Source organism: Papio anubis, chromosome 2, assembly GCF_008728515.1.
Source record: "Papio anubis isolate 15944 chromosome 2, Panubis1.0, whole genome shotgun sequence".
NCBI lineage: Eukaryota > Metazoa > Chordata > Mammalia > Primates > Cercopithecidae > Papio > Papio anubis.
In genome coordinates this window covers 142,556,178-142,574,192 of record NC_044977.1, presented here as the reverse complement: position 1 = coordinate 142,574,192, position 18,015 = coordinate 142,556,178, and the positions used below count along the sequence as shown (strand labels likewise).

General features: G+C 41.0%; 1 protein-coding gene across 2 annotated transcripts; it reads right to left on the bottom strand.

Moving 5' to 3' along the window:
* Window positions 1-1,420: 1,420 nt before the first annotated feature.
* On the bottom strand, window positions 1,421-10,748 carry TM4SF1 (transmembrane 4 L six family member 1). Of its 2 annotated transcripts, none has more exons than XM_009201528.4 (5): window positions 9,717-10,748; window positions 8,019-8,108; window positions 7,782-7,927; window positions 4,058-4,258; window positions 1,421-2,260 (listed from the first exon to the last, which is right to left on the bottom strand). In XM_009201528.4, exons 1-5 carry the CDS (start codon window positions 9,891-9,893, stop codon window positions 2,113-2,115), a joined length of 762 nt encoding a protein of 253 aa, XP_009199792.1. In that variant the 5' UTR covers window positions 9,894-10,748; the 3' UTR covers window positions 1,421-2,112. The 2 variants fall into 2 exon arrangements, with proteins under 2 accessions (XP_009199792.1, XP_003895018.1); XM_003894969.5 differs by having other exon boundaries at window positions 1,425-2,260; window positions 4,078-4,258; window positions 9,717-10,439.
* Window positions 10,749-18,015: the final 7,267 nt, after the last annotated feature.

The window sequence follows — 18,015 nt, the reverse complement described above, 5'->3', positions numbered from 1 at the left end:
TATTATGTGTAAAACTCATTGCAATAAGTGACATACTGAAGGGACTCAAGAAATGGTTGCTGTTAATATGATAATGGTTGATAATTATTATTGCCATTTCCTTTGAGGATAGATTTAGGAAAAAATGATGCTTATGACTGATTGTCATGCCTTTGTTCTTGGATCCTGTGTTGCAGGAGTTTTTAATCTGGTGTCCAAGAACTCCCAAAAGACCCCAATTAAATATCTGGGGGAGTGGGGTGTTAGATGGGAAAGAAGTGTCATTTTTTACTAACTTATAACAAAAATTTAATATTTCCTTTAATTATGACTATGCAACAAACCAAAGTAGCATCAGTAATACTGATCATACTTTGATCTACAATAAAAAATTTGCATATGTTTTTATATCACATTAAATTTGCTGCAGGTATCTCGAAATATCATTTTAATTGAAATTGTATTTCAAAAGTACGATACTCAGGGAGGTTGGGGGACAAGGGGAGAGAGGGCAAATACTTAATGCATGTGGTTGATGATGGGTTGATGGGTGGAGCAAACCACCATGGCACATGTATACCTACGTAACAAACCTGCACGTTCTGCACATGTATCCCAGATCTTAAAGAAAATAAAATAAAAATAAATAAATAATAAAAGTGCTTAGCATATTGGCTAAATCTGCTCAGAAAAAAAAAAAAAAAAAAGTACAATAGTTCTTAGACCCACTCTTTAGAAGGCTGTTAGAACACACGTTATCGCTGTCTGTCCCCAGGTGTTGAAGTGACAGAGCTGGCTGTCAAGACAACTACACTATACATTTTTAAAAATTTTTCATAAAATATCCTAGTGTATTGGTTTTCTTCATAATTCTATGCATTTTATGTATTTATGAACATTATTCTTCGAAGATGTCTGTAGGCTTCACCAGCCTGCCAGAGGGACTGTGGTACACAATAGGCTGAAATCTTCAATCAGGGGCCGCCCACTGCAGGGCAGCTTGCCCACAGGAGGAGCTCTGCTTTCTAACAACTGATTATGCTTCTTTGTAAATTTTGCTTGTCTGTTGTCCAGACCAATGAACACCAAAAACAGAACATTTCTATAGAAAATTCCCAATAAGTCTGGGAATCCTGTCACTTGAAAGAGCCTAACCCTGTAAGTAAGGAGAAAAATGCCTGTTACCCTTCCAGGGAGGCTGATACCTGCAGCACCTAGTAGAAAGGACAAGTGCCTAACTGAGGTGATGATCCCACAGGTACAGCAATGGCAATTTACAGACAGGAGAAAGAAGAGGAGAAAGAGGATGAGGGAGAGAGAGTAGGATAAAGAAACCAAAAGACAGGAAGCCGTTAGCAACAGGGGCCACATAACCTGCAAACTGGGAACAAAAAAGGGGGAAGAAAAAAAGAGAACTTTAAGGACAATGAAAGTAAACAACAAAATGGTAGTGAATACTTTATTTTGTTGTAAACAAGTTAGTTTTGAAGGTATTTCCTCGTAGTCCTCCTGCCCTCACTCCTCCCCCGTTCCTATGACGCTGATCAACTGCTTTATTCAGTTTCCCATCTTTCTTCTGGCCCAGTCATCTCAGCCTTTCTTTTTTTAAACACGTGATCCCTAGTGCTCGTCCTTGGAGGACAAAAGGCTTTCCATATGTTGGAAAAATTTGAATCTCATAGTACTCACAACAACTAGCAGCATTATAAGTTTTGATGCATTCATTTGGATTGGAACATTCTCAATCAGTCCTTCCGCTCTAAGTAAATATTTGTTTCTCAGAGAACACAAGGCAATTCAAAGGGCCTCTTGTTAGAGATTTATAGGTGTATGAATGGGAAACATCATACAAGCAGTGAAAACAAAAATCTTTCCAGGTTGTCGGATTTTCTCCCTCTTGGTCTCATAAAAAGCAACTAGACATCTTTAATTTAAAAAATACATGCACATATATACAATAGTGATTGGAATGTTATTTTTATCCAAAACATTATAGAGTTTATCTCAGATATACTGAGGACTCTCACTCAGTCTGTAAATTACCCCCAGAGGGTGGTTTGTTTCCTCATTCCTTAAAAAAAAAACATAGGTTTACTAAATGTAAACACTGACATCCTGTGAAGATGCCAGTCTTTACAGGCCTTTGTAAAAGTAGAATATGAGGAGTATGTTACACCAGTACAATGTTTTACAAATGAATACAAGTAAAATATATAAATTACAATGAAATAGAGGAAGATTGTGGCTCTGTCCTGGGGTGGTTCTTTTAGCAGTCATATTGCTGTAAAGAAAATAAAATACCATTAGGTTATAATCAGGATAAATAATGATGACATTTTAGTCCTTTAAATTCCTATTTTAAGCAAACATAAACAGACTGACCTCAGCTTCAGCAAAACTTAGGCCAACCATACTTAGGGCTTAGACAATGCTCACGAAATGTGTCCTAAACAAAACCGGATCCCTTGTCCTCTATGAATAAAAGCCACCGAAAGGGCCCATGGAAACTGCAGGATACTGATGCTGCATTGCTTTGAGTGCATTTGTGTAGGGTATTAATCTTAGGGATTTAAAAGATAATGCCATGGAAGTTTCACACCGATATGAGCTCAATGTGGGTAACCTTTCAAGTTAAATGCTACCGAGTTATAGACCTGACTCTTCTACATGAAAAGCTCTGCCCTTTGAAAGTGTCTTTTGTCCTATAAACAAAGGTAACAGATCTTCCCTGTAGTATCTGGGAAGAAGCCATCCCTACAGCGACTCAGCTGGGAAACCCAGTGTATTTACTACCCCAGATCAGAGGAGAGTATCACTCCCTGCCACATCACTTCAGCCATTTTGGTCATCGGCTCTTTATGCTTGTCCCCAAAATGTACTAAGTGAGTGCATTTAGTACAAGTAATCACTTAGTTTGAACTCTGCCTTGTATGAAATTCAAGGCTAAAGGTAAGCTGCATTACAGCAATCCCCAGAGGATACTTCTCTGCCGTTCCCCAACCATATTGCTTGAAAAAAGCTCCATATTGAAGGTTTCCTACTCCCTTATTTTCTTGGAAATTTGCCAAAGAAATTATTAATCTTGCTATACTTGCCTGATAAGGAAGACTAGATTTCATTTTAACTTTCCCAAAAAATTACAGAAAGTTTCCTTTTATTTTCAGCAAAGTTCTTCATGGTGGCAATGGACTTTTAATTTTCATTAGGTTTTTGTCTTATTTTTAAAAGAAAATTAACAGATCTGGCACCAGAGGAGTAATTGGTTTGAAAAATATAAGACATAAAATAACCCTCTCAAAGATAGGATCAAAGCTGGACTGACATCAATTCAATAATATATATATTTTAGGAGGATATAGAAACAAGAACTTTCACTGCTACGAACAAATGCATTTTTTTTCTCCTAAATCATATCAGGAAACAAGTGCTTCCTGGTTTTCTTTCACAACGAAAGGGTTTTCATGAGCTGCTGTTCAAAGGCTGCTAGTGATTCTCCATACTTACTGCTTAGGCATTTTTATGACTCCTTATTAGGAAGGAATTGCAGAAAATCCAGGAGAACAGCAAGTGTGGAATAAAGGTTAAATGTAGGAGCTTTTGCATAAAATGACTCAAGGTTTGAAGCCTGTCATTTCCTGAGTAGGTGATCTTAAGCCTATTGCTTAATATTTGAGTCATAGTCTTATCTGAAAAATGGGTTTAGTATAGTGCCTGATGCATGGAATGGTTGGCTATTACTTATGTATACTAGTTGGGAATATGACAGCAAACAAAGAGTAGACATCGCTTTTTTTCTGTCTCTGCAACCAGAGCAGAGGCAGTGAATTAGATCCTGAAGGGAGCGCTGTGTCTATGGGCAGCGTGTTCCTGTGTGCATAGAACCAACTGCAAAGCACTAAGACAATCCTGTGACTGTGAGACTCGAGGAAGCTTGTTCCTGACAGCTGAAGTGAATGCTGTAATTGTGTTGCTACAAAGATGATACCAGAATAAATGCTGGTAGGTCGAGCATGTTTGGCTTTGCCTTTTCCTTTATGATGAAAACAATGGTATATTAACACCAGGGCCAGACTACGACATTTTTATGCAGGTTCTTACCTGTTGGCGAGAGCAGCAAAAGCCACATATGCCTCCAAGCACTCCATTTATTACTTGAATAAGACACAAGATGAATTCAATTCCACCAAGAGCCAAGAGGATAGAAAACAGAGATACATTCCACTCCACAATGTGCTTGGGTTCAGTGCACTGGGACCATGTGGAGGTATCCAGAAGGTACCTGTGGGTAAAAAGAGAAACTTCTGACACATGGCCATACTTAGGGGATACTTCATAAACTACTTTTGTTTGGTGGTTTTTCATTCAGAAAAAAAAGAATGAATTTTTCAATATCCTGTGTAAGTTTCTTCCAATGCACGTCATTCCATAAAATGGAGGAATTTAGCCCAGATCCTACTATAATGATAAACATAAAATTATAATTTATAATTTTTGACCTCTAATCTAGGATGACATGGTCAGAAATTCTCACCTTATAATGATGTTTATATTCCCTAACAGACATCTGAATTCTTATAAACAAAAATAAAAACGCAGAACTGTATTTATGCTGTGTTTAAAGCTAGGTAAAATTCATGTATGTGTGTGGAAGTAACCTATGAGCAAATGTGGAAAAATGAAAATAATTCATGTGCTAACGTAATTATAGGTGTTTTTTAAAACTGTTTTCTAATTTTATTGTTGTTATTGGTATAAAGATGGGTATTTGTATTCAATATTGAGTGAATACTTACAAAGTACAATCTCTTTAGGCTAGTTTTTTTTAACTTTAAAGTATTAATTTAGATCATTTTATTACATCTCAATTTGTTACTTTTGAAAATTATCCAAATTCTGGCAAGTTTGGAGATTTAATATGCTAGAATTTTTCAATTGAGACCTTTGGAACAAAGCTATTTTTTGCTTTTAAGGAATAAATTAATTTGCAACATGAAGCACAGGGGGATTAAACCTAACTAATTTGATAGCTCTTTACTTTTTTTTGAGACAGAGTCTCACTCTGTTGCCCAGGCTGGAGTGCGATCACGCGATCTTGGCTCATTGCAACCTCTACCCCCCAGGTTCAAGCCATTCTCCTGCCTCAGCCTCCCAAAGTGCTGGGATTATAGGCATGAACCACCACGTCCGGCTGATGCCTCGTCACTTTCATGATGCTGTGCCCAAGGGTCCATAATAGCAGGTAGCACACTGCATTCGCTCATTCAACAAAGATTATTGAGCACGCAGTGTGAGTCTGACACTGAGCCAGAGCTGGGGATATAATGGAGCACAGGGCACGGGCTCTGTCCTGAAAGAGCATGGCTTCTAAAGGAAGAGACAAGTCACAAGTAATCTCAATGCAACAGATACGCTGATCAGTAAACAAAGTATGGAAGAGCCACAGAGGAAGGGCACCCAACCTAGTCCAGGGAGAACACCTGCTTATATATCTATTCAATAAGGCTGAGCTCCATGAAGGTAGGAGCCAGACCTATTCATCATTGTATATCCAGCCGCTAGCATAGTATCTGACACACAATAGCCCCTCAACACATTTTAAAAGCAGTTGAATGATAAATAACAACATGAAGTTACTTGGTGAAATATCAGCAAACCATACCGAGGTGATACCTGACTATAGATTATAGGATTTAGTCAATTTTATAAATACCTGGATATTCTTCCAGTATGAATTCTACTTCTGATAGCTCTCCTAGAATTTCAGCCTTTGCTACAGAGTATTTGGATTCTTAACGAAATATAATACAATCATGTGGGAAAATCAAGGTTTGACTTGATTCCACAAAGAGGCCTGGTATAATTCTTTTCTTATCACGACTTCCTGCCACAACAGAACAAAGGGGCTTGGAATTTGAGACCTAACTTTAGAATAGTTCATTGAGCCAATCAGAGATTATAGTTGTTCGTTTCAAAAAAAGTTCTGTCTTTGTGGCTCTGACTTGCTGCATGTCAGCAGAACAAAAATCTGTACTTTCAGGTCGCAATGTAAAAAAAATTCTTTGGCTCTACCTGGCTCCAGGGCAACTAACCTGTGGCTTGTGACTGTTAGTTATTTCCCATATTGAAATCCTTGGACAGTTTTAAATGAAGAATGACGTAGAACAGAAGGAAGATTTCTTGTAGAATCCACGGTGGATAATGGGAGGGGCAAACAGTCAAATAGCTATAAAAACCATTTAGCAATACTACCACCGCTTCCTGCTTTATGGCTGCATCAGTCATGACTTTTCTTAGAAGTATGTTTGTGCAATAGTTTTGTATGTTTGTACGTATGTGAATAGCCATTTTCTACTAGTACATCCAGTATATTCTGATAAAAGCTGAGTCATGATTGATCACGGTTTTGAACACCAAAATTTCAAACTTCTGTAAGTATCAATTTTCCTTCAAAGGCTACCATTGGATTATGTTTATTGTAAGGTAGTAGATAATACTAACAGTTAACAGTGGCAGTTGCTCACGATGTGGCAGCCTCTGTGGGGAACATTTTACATATTATTTCATTAATTCTCATGACAATCGCAATTGATTTTATTTTACCAGTGGAGTAACTGAGATGCAGAGAGCTCAGTTTACCTTTTCCTGTAGGTAAGTGCAGAGCTGGGATTGAACCCAGGTAATTCAAATTCACGATCTCATAACTATGCTAAATTTATGAGATTCGTATATCCTCACTACATCCTTTAAATTCATGGGGACAAACACTCTTGATAATATAATTCTTTATTAATATTATTTTTAATCATGAATCTCAAAACTAAACCTTTCAAAATTCACTTCAGAAAGTTGAGTAGGGAAAAGGTAAACTCAGAATCAACTCCTGCTCAAAGAAACATGTCATTCATTCATCACCACATACATCCGTTTCTATCAGCTGTGCTGTTTCTGTTCTTGATAACTGATAGAAAAAATTAGTATCAACATAGAATGGCGGAACAGCACCAATTATCCTGAAATTACAATTGTGAATAGGCCTTACTTATATAGCTTAGTAACTAAAAAAGGGAGCATTGTACATAGTTCATATGTTTTATATGAGTCTATGTGTGTATAGGGGTAAGGGCATGATTTGCCCTGGGTTTGAGTTAAATTCATATAGTTGCCATTCTTATTATATATGGATTCTATAATACTTTCTTATAAAATAGTAAAATGTATTACACGTAATCAGCCAATTGTTCTGGTATGTATGAAGTAATTGAGATGCACTGTGTGAACGCAAACTCTACATCTAGACTGCCTGGGTTCAAATGCTAACCGCCACTTTCTGGCAACGTGACCTTGGATGAGTTACTTCATCTCTCTGGGATTTCGTTTCCTCATCTTTAAAATAGGAAGTCATTTCATAGGGTTATTATGAGGACGGAATTACTGATTCTATTCAAAAGCACTTTGTATTTGGGAAGCTGAGGAAGGAATATTGCTTGAGCTCAGGAGTAGTAAGCTATGATTGTGCCACTGCATTCTGGCCTGGGTGACAGATCGAGACCCTGTCTCTGGGGAAAAAAAAAAAAAGAAAGAAAGAAAGAGAAGAGAAGAAGCATTTAGAACTTGTTTAGGTCAGGGACTGGGCATCCATCCTTGGATACCTATTGCCTAAACCATGCCTGAGTCAGTGAGAATAAACAGTGGCTAGGTGGGTGGATGGATGGATAAGTGGATGCCTATCTGGTTTGATGGAGCTGCCACTATATATATGTGGTGGATAAAAATGTGTAGCCATGTAGAGAATAATTACGTACTGGCCCTCGGTGCTGGCAAAGGTGTAGTTCCACTGGCCGAAGGAATCAAGACATAGTGGTCCTTCTGCCAAGCCGAGGGCTGCCACAATGACACAGTAGCCAGATCCTGCAATTCCAATGAGAGCAGCCAGTACAGAAGAAAGCATCTAGGGAAAAGGAGAAACACAGGAAGTGAGCCACAGAGTGCCACAGCTACATCTCAGGAGCCATTTTCATCACCAAGGCAGGAGGACCTACCACACATCGTTTGCCACAGTTTTCATGGCCACAGCAGCCACAGCAGTCATCCTGTTCCAGCCCAATGAAGACAAATGCTGGCAGGAGCATCTGGTTAGGAAACAAACAAAGTCAAGTCATTGACTTGCCCAGGCTCATATGGGTCGGGTTAGGCATCTCTTGGTAAAATATATTTATTTCTAATGATGTTAACTGGCTTTGATTAGGTTTGAGCTACTTTGATTAGTAGCTCAAAGAATGTAAGCCTCTAAGAAGGAAAAAAAACATCTAAATGTCGTATCTGCTTGTTTTCAAGTAATCTGTCAAAGCATTTTTTAGGTGAGGGTGTAACGTGGGAGGAGTAAAATAATAAACTATAAATGTGTTTATTCCACAAGAGTTTGTCATACAGTCCCAGATACAAATTCTGTTTTGGAAATAGTAAACCCTTTTTTTTAAATCTGATTTTTTCCCCTTGTAAAACGCAGAAGATACCAACAAATCTTTAATAGAATAACTGAAACTTTTTTGTAAATGGGAGACATGAAAGCTATATATAATAAATATGAACTGCTTCCTTGATTATACAAATGCATAGTTTTAACTTAACATTATTAAGCTCTTAAGATAAAGTAAGCATGAAATACTTCAGGTTCAAGATCGAAAGAAACTTAAGTGTGATGTTATGTTTAAGACAAATAATCATGTTAACAAGATAATAATGCTTAAATAGGAGGCAGACGGGCATGGTGGCTCATGCCTGTAATCCCAGCACTTTGGGAGGCCAAGGTAGGAGGATCACTTGGGCCCATGAGTTCAAGACCAGCCTGGGCAACATGGTGAAACCCCATCTCATTAAATAAAATAAAATTAAATAACATCTCATTAAATAGATAATTTAGGGCAGATTTGCCATGCCATAATCAGTGTATTAGGTTTAAACGTTTTAGTATCTTTTACTTGATTAAGAAAATGTATCATGTATGGTACCGTTTCATAAAATTTCTCTTTAAAATTTTTAATCCCAGTACTTTAAAGTAGCAAACTTAAGTTTGTTCACATTCTTTCCATGCTGTGGTTGAAGCTAATGCTTTCAGCTCCCAGGTTGGCAGGGAATTTCCTTTCACTTCAATCAAAAACAAATCTTGGAAAAAACAACACATTCCACTGTTAGCTTCAGACACCGACCTGCTGCTAACTGTAGGGTTTTTCCAAGATGCCACACCCCAGCCTTACATAAAGGAGAAAGCTTAGAGTTCTTTTAAAATAGCAGTGCACTCACAATGCATTATTTTTCCCTATCACAGATGGATGAAAAGAAACAGCAGAGAGTTTGGATTCAAAAGTGTTGATTTAGGCAGAGAACCAGCCAACCCCTCCCGGCTCCCCAGAGCAAATGTTAAATGACTACCCGCTCTAGCAGAAACTCTACAGTCTCTCAAATCTGATTTAAGAGAGAATATCTGTTTCCTACCCATAGAGTTTAGCAAAAAGGCAGTTCACTTTTAGTTGAAAGAGGGTTTTGTAAAACAACATCTAATAAAATTACTAGGCTATACTGTACTTACCTCCCTTTTGTATAATCTGCTTTCAAAGGAATGAACAACAAAAAAGTCCCTTGATTTGGAAATATACATTACAAAAAACTTTCCATGAAAATACATAATGAAAACATCTAGGAAACAGGAGAGAATTCAGTAATAATCCTGAATGACTTACCAGCAGGCCCCCTCCTACGATGCCAGAAAAGAACCACACAAAGCGGCTGAGGTGGTTTTCGGAGGCATACTTTGTTTCCCCATTGGGAAAGTAAAGCAAAATATTAGCTATAATGCACAGGAGGGCGAGCCCCACCAGAGAATGTCCGATGCATCGTGCACACTTCCCGTAGCACATGGTGGTCTGCTAGGTTTTCTCCCCTTTCTCTTTGTCTTCAGCTCAGTGATACCCCAAATTAGATGAAAGTGTGCCCTTCTGGTGGAGAAACCAAACACCACTCTCAGCCCATTCCTGCTACCTCTTAAATACTGCAATTCTTAGTCACTGAGTGGATGAGGTACTTTGCTTTCATTGGTCCTAATGGCAGGCTCTGGCTGTGGTGCGAAGAGGCAGGGGGAATGTCCCGCCCTTCAGACGAAATCCTTGGGACAGGCAAAACCAGGGGCAGGACGTGAGAAACAGCCTCAGTTATAGGCAACAGGGAAAATGATTAATCTTGAACAAGGCATTGACTGTGCAACTCCTCCACAAGATAAAGAATCAACAGGAAAGCCTAACATGACTTTCCAGTAACTGCCAAGTGTCCGAGATGCGACAGCCCTGGTTGAGGCTTTGAAAGACAGTGGGCTGTGCCCCTGCTCCATGCAGCTGTTTGGACAGCTTCCAGTCTGAGAGCTCTGTGTTCATTTCTACCTTTGCGCTGATTTAATTTACAACCTGGGGCAAATATCCTGAGCTCATTTCCTTGCCTATTAAATAAAAGGTGTCTGAGACATCACCCATGGATTTGAGGAGGCTGTTGGGGAAACTACCGGGGAAACTACCGAGCAAACTTCTTTACTCTGCTACAGCAAGCTCTGCAGGACGGATTTCAGTGCTCAGCCTCCCTGGATATCTGCCCTTAAAACAAATCTGCACAACAAAGGTGGCATCAGTCAGCACAAAGGGCTCAGATGCTTTTTAAAAATTATTGAGTGTTGCTGTCAGGAAAACCAATGCCAGGAAGGGCCAAGGAAGGCTTAAAGCATGGGACAAAAGTAAAAAGAGGAAGAAGAGAGGGAGAGGAAGAGAATGAGAGGGAAAGAGGAAAGGAGGAAGGAAAGAAGAGAGGGAGGGAGGGAGGGAAGGAAGGAGGGAGGGAGGAAGGAAGGAAGGAAGAAAGGGACGGAGGGAGGGAGGGAGGAAAGAAGGAAGGAAGGAGGGAGGGAGGGAGGGAGGGAAGGAGGGAGGGGGAGAAAAAAGTAAGAGAAAGGGACTTGGCAAGCAGAGTGGAGAAACAAGGTTCAGAGAAACAGAACTGACTAGGACTGTCAAAACCCACACAGAGGTAAACAGATGGTTTACCCAGCCAGATCCTGAGACCAGCTTCCACAGGCTCCCCACACAGGGCAGATAAGGGGTGTTAGACTACCTTTCTATGTGGTTACCTTGCAGAAGGAGGGGCTGGGCACTGAATAAATTTAAGCCTTGAACAGCAGATTGCACCAGCCAATGGATGGCGGTGGGAGGTGGACAGGGTGGTTGGGTGGGGCCAAGACTGGAGGGCCTGGTCACCAAGACAGGATAGAGAGTACAGAAAATAGAAAAGGCCCAAGGTAGGGAGGCTTTAGCTTAGAGAAGGTGAATGAGGTTCGTGAATCTAGAGTCTAAAGGATTTGGCCCCAAACTAGAGCGTGGGACACATACCAAATTTGAGGAGACCAGCTGTGGTTAATGACATGGCATGGGACCAGAGGAGGGCCCAAGAAGTGTGGCCTCAGCACACTAACAGAGGTGAAGCCAGGATCCAGGATGGCCTGAGGAAATAAATCAGTGGAGTCGGGAAGCCTGGAACCACCCACCTGCTCAGGCAGAGGCAGGCAAATCCTCACAAGAGCGCCACTGGGTCACCACCATGTGTCCAACAACAGGGAACCTGTGTTCAGCCTGACGGCTTGGAGACAGAATTCCACTGGTGACAGAGCCTGGGCCCTGTGGGTGAATGAGAGCATCCTTTGTTGAAGCGTAATCATTGCAACCCCACTCTCTGCTTATCTATCCCACCTGGGGCCAAAACGGGGCAAACTGATTCTTAAATGACTGATATGGTTAGGCTTTGTGTCCCCACCCAAATCTCATCTTGAATTGTAATCCCCGTAATCCCCACATGTCAAGTGAGAGACTGAGGGAGGGAACTGAATCATGGGGGCAGTTTCCCCCACGCTGTTCTTGTGGTAATAAGTTCTCATGAGATCTGACAGTTTTATAAGGAGCTCTTCCCCCTTTTCTCGACACTTCTCTTTCCTGCTGCCTTGTAAAGAAAGTGTCTTGCTTCTCCTTCACCTTCCGCTATAATTGAAAGTTTCCTGAGACTTCCCCAACCATGCAGAACTGTGAGTCAATTAAACTTCTTTCCTTTATAAATTACCCAGTCTCAGGCAGTTCTTTGTAGCAGTGTGAAAATGGACTAAAACGACGGCTTTGCCCTCAAGCGCTTAAATCTCTTTCTGTCTTCTTTCCCCCATCTCCAAGTCAGTAGGGAATGGAGAAGAGTGAGGGGCTTGGAAAGAGAAAGCCTGGAGTGAGACCCCCAGCTCTGCTATATTCCAGCTGTGTGGACTCAGTCCAGTCACTTACATTCCAGGACTGTTTCCTAATCTATAAGACAACGGGCAGGGCTAGATCAGTAGGTCTTAGAAGGTTTTTGAGAATCTTAAAATAAAAAATAAAAGATTTTTTGAAAATCTTGGAATAAAACCCTCTCCGCAGAAAAAAGAAACATACATGCTGCAGGATGCTGCTCATATGTGACTTCGTCAAAGAAGTCCTCTCCGAAGACCTATCTAGTGAAGATATTCCTCTATCTCCAGTTACGCTCCATCACCTTACCCTGCTGTATTATCATCACAGAATTTATCAGCCTCTGAAGTTACTCTGTGTATTTGCTTGTTTCCTTTTCTGTTGGTGTCTCCCCTCCCAACAGAGTGCAGACACCTTCTGTCTTGTCCACCATTGTTTCCCCAGTGCCTGGAGCATGTCTGGTGCATCATAGGTGCTCAGTAAATAGTATTGAAGAGTTGGGTGAATAAAATAAGTGAATCGATGAGTTTTTAAGCCTCTTGTTAACCAGGCTGATGCTCCAGCCTCCCCAGCCTCAATTTCATTATGCCTGTCTGTGAGCTCAAGATCTCCCAGCCTCTCACACCATTGCTCCCAGGCCCCACCACTGTCTGGTTGTTTGATTTGGGGCAAGCTATTAACCACTGTGTACCGTGTACCTCTATTTCTATAATTCATTCATTCACCAACATCTATTGATTCCTACTATGTGTTGTAAGTTCTGGGGATATAGCAGTAAGCAAAGCAAACAACAAAATTCCTGCCTTTAAGGAGTATCCACTCTATCAGAAAGAGGGAGGCAAATAAAAAATAATAAGTAAAATACAGAGGGTATTAGATGGTGATAAGAGCAGAAAAGGGAAATAGGTGGGAGGAGAAGGCCTTACTAGAGGCCCTCTCTGAGACAATAATAGAATCTGCCTCACAGGGTTGTGGTATGCAGAACTGAGTCAATGTGTGTAAAGCTTGAAGATTCTGGCATTTAGCAGTCACTCAAAAAATGTTACTTATGATTATTTACTATTTTTATCAGCCCTCTCTCTCAGAGGAGATGTCTCTACTTTATCTGTGATTCATCATATTTACTTTTCTGGGATTCTATCACTCCAATATATGTTGGATTCCTTTGTTATCTTTCCCGATAAATTTTAAAATACTGGACATCCCCCAGTTACAGTAAAACTCATTTCTAGCTCCTTCATCCCTTCTGGAATCACCCTTAATCCATGACACCCTTGGAAGCAGTGGTTTTTACTGCATCACAGAACTGCAGGTTCCAGAGCATGAGCTGCTGGTTCTCAGCCCCATGTTTTGGATATGCCAAAACTGCCAGAAAGGCCGTGCTATTCCTGCCCAGCCTACCCTACCCCTGCCTTGTTACCCTGACTGAACTTGTTACTTCATCCATGATGCCTTTCATCACACCCCTGCCTGCTTCCCCCGACCAACCCACCCTCCGCGTGCTCATGACTCCTGCTTTGTTCTTACACACACCACACCTCCATGGCAGCCCCGATCTGACCACGATGCACAAGTGTGTATCCTCCTTAGCTTCCCCACCTTCACTGAAGTCTCAGAGAGCAGGGACCTTCTATTTTCTTCTTTGAGGGCACAGCAGCTAGCATAGTGTCAGGCATTTAGTTGGCTCTCAATTAATATTTGCCAAATTTTGTTCAGATGAAGAGGGAAGTTGAATATGTTCAGTTCTAAGATTATCTGCATTTAAGCAAAGTCAAAACATCTTATGAAAAGTTAGGGAAAATTGACATTTACTATATTTAAATTAGAAAATGTTCAATTTTACCTATCATTAACATAAGCAACTGGTATATGCTTCTTAGGGTTAGCTCTTTCAACGTTTTCATGCACAGAATGTGGCTTGAAGAATAATTCCAGGGGAAACTCCTTTTGCTTATATCAAGTGCTATATAAGCATAGATTTTCATGCTGAAAGAAGCCTCAATAGAGTGAATGGAATCATTATGGCTATTTTATAGTTAATCCCACAGGGGTTAAAAACTCTTCCCAAGGTCATCTAGCTAGTTTGCAGTGGAACTGGGTTACCTTTAAGAATTAACATAAACAGTCTATGATTCTATGTGGTTGTGGGATTCTAGGAGGAAGATTTGAACTCAGATCTCCTGCACCCTAGTTGTGTTTTTCCACATGTGTTTCTCCTTCCTTGTAGTTTCTTAGTCATTTGAACATGACAAATGTAATGATTCCTATATAGTAACCATGCTCATTAGCGCCTTCTGATTATAGTAACAGAAACCAGTTGAGTTACCTAAAACAAAGGGGCATTAATTACAAACTTCAACGGTGGAGATGCAGATAGGATGATGGAACTCATGGATAGGGCAACAAAGGTCTGAAAATTCTGAATGTCCTACTCCACATTTTGCATTTTTGACTCTTTCTATCCATATACTTTATTATTCTTAGCGCAGTCTCATTGTCTCTGGTTCTCAGTTCACACACAAAAAATATGGCTACTGACAATTCTGAAGTTTATGGTTTTCTCAGTTCAAGAGATTCATCCCAAGTCCAGATTGTGAGAGAGGGGACATGCATTGGACAAGACCAGGCCAGGTGCCCATGCCTGTGGGGTCAGGTGCCCATGCCTGTGGGACCAGGCGCCCATGCCTGTGGGGCCTGCATAAACTTGGCTGCTGGGAGCCATCCCTGCAACCAGGTACATGGAGGAGAAGTCGTTCTGAGGAAAAGGTGAGTGTGGGACCAGGCAGGGAAGCCAGTTGCTGTCCTTTATTTGGAACTATAATCAGGGTAGACAACCACAGTAAAGAGATGCAGAGGCAGGGAGCAGTGTAAAACCACCCTACACACAGCTTCCTGGCTTTCCCCTCACTTTAGGTTATAGCTCAAATTATTATTGGGCTAAAAAATAAGCTCTGTTGGCCCAATTAAACCAGAATTAATCACCAATTCCCGATCTCTATCTGGTAATTTTAGTTCAACATTGCTCAGCTGATGGCTTATTAAGCCAAGAACTCTCCCAGGTCTCAGTTGCCATTTTCAGACAAGACACCTCCTGGGGTGCCTGCCCTATGGTCTGAAGCTCAAGATGTGGCTCTGGGTCTCCCTTCCTGAGGGCTAGCTACCCAGAAGGGCTGGTCTGACTTCCTGTTGAATGAGTGAGCTGATGGCATCCAGGGCACCTAGGACATCTAGTGCACAAATACTTGAAGGGGGAAGGACTCTCATGTTCTGATTTGAGTATCATTTCCTTGGGTTGAATAATTAGAGCCTGGCATGTGAGATGTGGAGGGCTTCAAAGACCATTTGACTTTCAACAGAAAATGGTCTATGGTCTAAAGTGACACACCCTGATTCAGCCCAAGGGAAACAGTGTCTATGGGTGAGGCCAAGAATCTGCATTTTAAGTAAGTCCCTCAAATGACTCCAGTGCACAAGCAGAGTTGAAGTTCACTGATGTAGGTGGCCCAACTTTCTAGTTTTATACATGAGGCTACACAAGTCCAGCAAGGTTCATTTCAGTTGAGAAGAAAAATCATTGATTAAAATAAAAAACCCTAAAAAATTTAAACTGATGAATTAATGTGTTTGCACCTTTTGAACCTGGTTCACCAAGTGGTTCTTTGTGAGATAGGAGAAGTAGCAGGCCACTTCCAGTTCCTCTCTCTGTCTGATGAGACACTAGGTCCTCCCTGGGAAAAGTGGCAAGTTCTCTCATGCTGGCCTCCTTCCCCAGATCACAGCTGCCTTTGGGGAGAATGACAAAACTGTTCAGGGTTCCTGCGTAATACGTACCCACTTTCTGTGCATTCAGGGGAAGGGGAGTGTGGAGTGGAAGGAGAGTAGGCACATGCAAGTCACTCTGATGCTGTAATTTAACTTTACAGCTCCCTTGTGCAAAGCTGTTTACAGGTGAGGAAACTGAAGCTCCTCTGGGTTAAGCATGCAGGCCAAAGTCACAAGGCTGGTGAGTAATTAGGCCTGGATTCCTCCTACGCAGGGCTCCCTGACTCACGTACCCATGCTCTTTCCTTCACACACTGGGCGGATTTTACTACAATGTTGATCAGATTTGGGGACTGTTTCTTTGGCATTTCTAAATAACATAACTTTGAGACATTCATCACTTGGATTCTACTTTAATTCGACGAATGATTTCAAGGTTAACCTGATGTCTCAAAATTAAAGCTACAGCTCCTGTTCTACAAACTTGGTTTTATTGTAGCAAAATAGAACTATCAACAAACAAGAGATGTGTGCAATTAAAAATTTTTTAAAGAATTGTCTAGATTCAGTAGAGGAGAGAAATAATAAAGCCTATTTTCATTTCCTTTACCCTGGTCTAACTTATAAAAGGATTTCCCTACCTGTGTCACTGGTCACGATTGCAAGTTGTCCAGGTTCTCGGCATTTTGAACAAAGAATTGGACAAAACGCCCAGCAAAGCAAAGAATGAAGCAACAAAAGAAGAAAAGCAGGGATTTATTGAAAATGAAAGTACACTCTACAGTGTGGAAGTGGGCCCAAGCTGCAGCTCAAGGGCCCGAATACAGAACCTTCTTGGGTCCAAATACCCCCTGAAAGTTTCTCATCGGCTACTTCATGCTCACTTCATATAAATGATGTGGTAGCCTGAAATCAGTCTGATTGGCTGCAGACAGCAGCCAACCAGAGGATGAAGTGAAGTTACCAAGGTCACACTCCCCTGCAAACATCTAATTGATTTCAAAAAGCAACCAGAGGGTAGGGTGAAGTTACAAAGTTATACTTCTATACAAACTGAAGACTCCGCCCATGATCAGTCTGATCAGAGCCACAGTCAGACCATCCAGAGTCTGGAGTGAAGTTACTAAATTGCAAACAAAGACTGTACCAGCAATCAGTCTGATTTGTCGCTTCCAGCCAATTTCCCATCTGCCACGCAGGAAAGGTCAAAGGGAGTAGCCTCTGGTCCTTTTGTTACTGAGTAATGGAAAGTTAGGGTTTTCCTTGCAATTTAGTTCTAGGAAGTCGACGTGAAAAGCCTTAGGTTCCCTGTCTCCAGACTCTATTCTCCCGCCTCACATGGCCTTTTGACCTTATATAAAATATGCTTGCTTTTTTGCAGAAAGATTGGGGTGGAACTCTCCACTCCTGCTTTCATACCATTTGAAGTTCAGACCAGTGAGACTTCCATCAGTTGGGAGTTGAAGATGCTGCAAGGACAAGAACTGAGGATGGTTTGCTCAGAGCTGATTTTTAGACACCATTTTCCAGGGATCCCTGGTGACAGAGGAGCATTTTTTTGTGGTTGAGTTCTGAATTAAAAAGTTTCCTACTATACATTTGTTTGGTCATTTCTGTGACTTCAGTACTCTCAGAGACTTGGACCAAAGCCTAAATAAGAGGCAGTGTGAGTATTCTCCAAGTAATCATTCCAAGTTGGTGAGTTCATACTACACCTAGCCCTCATGGCCTCGCCACTCTCAAGTCAGACTGGTTTTTGTGGCTGTCAAAGTCCAACATGGCAAATTTCCCACTGATACTAAGTGAGCTGAAAACTCAAATTACAGTTGATTTTGCCCTAGGGAATTTTACCAACAACAGCTTTACAGCAGTGGAGAGTTGAAACGTGTGTGTGTGTGTGTGTGTGTGTGAGAGAGAGAGAGAGAGAGAGAGAGAGAGAGAGAGACAGAGAGAGAGAGAACAAGTGAGCATATGTGTT

Excerpts from the sequence above, each read along its gene's own strand:
- TM4SF1 (XM_009201528.4), bottom strand. The coding sequence starts at position 9,893 with ATGTGCTACGGGAAGTGTGCACGATGCATCGGACATTCTCTGGTGGGG. Across the intron at positions 8,109-9,716 it reads TCGTAGGAGGGGGCCTGCTG|ATGCTCCTGCCAGCATTTGT; the intron begins GTAAGTCATTCA and ends TTTCCTAACCAG. Across the intron at positions 4,259-7,781 it reads TTTGCCAGCACCGAGGGCCA|GTACCTTCTGGATACCTCCA; the intron begins GTACGTAATTAT and ends TTTTACCCACAG.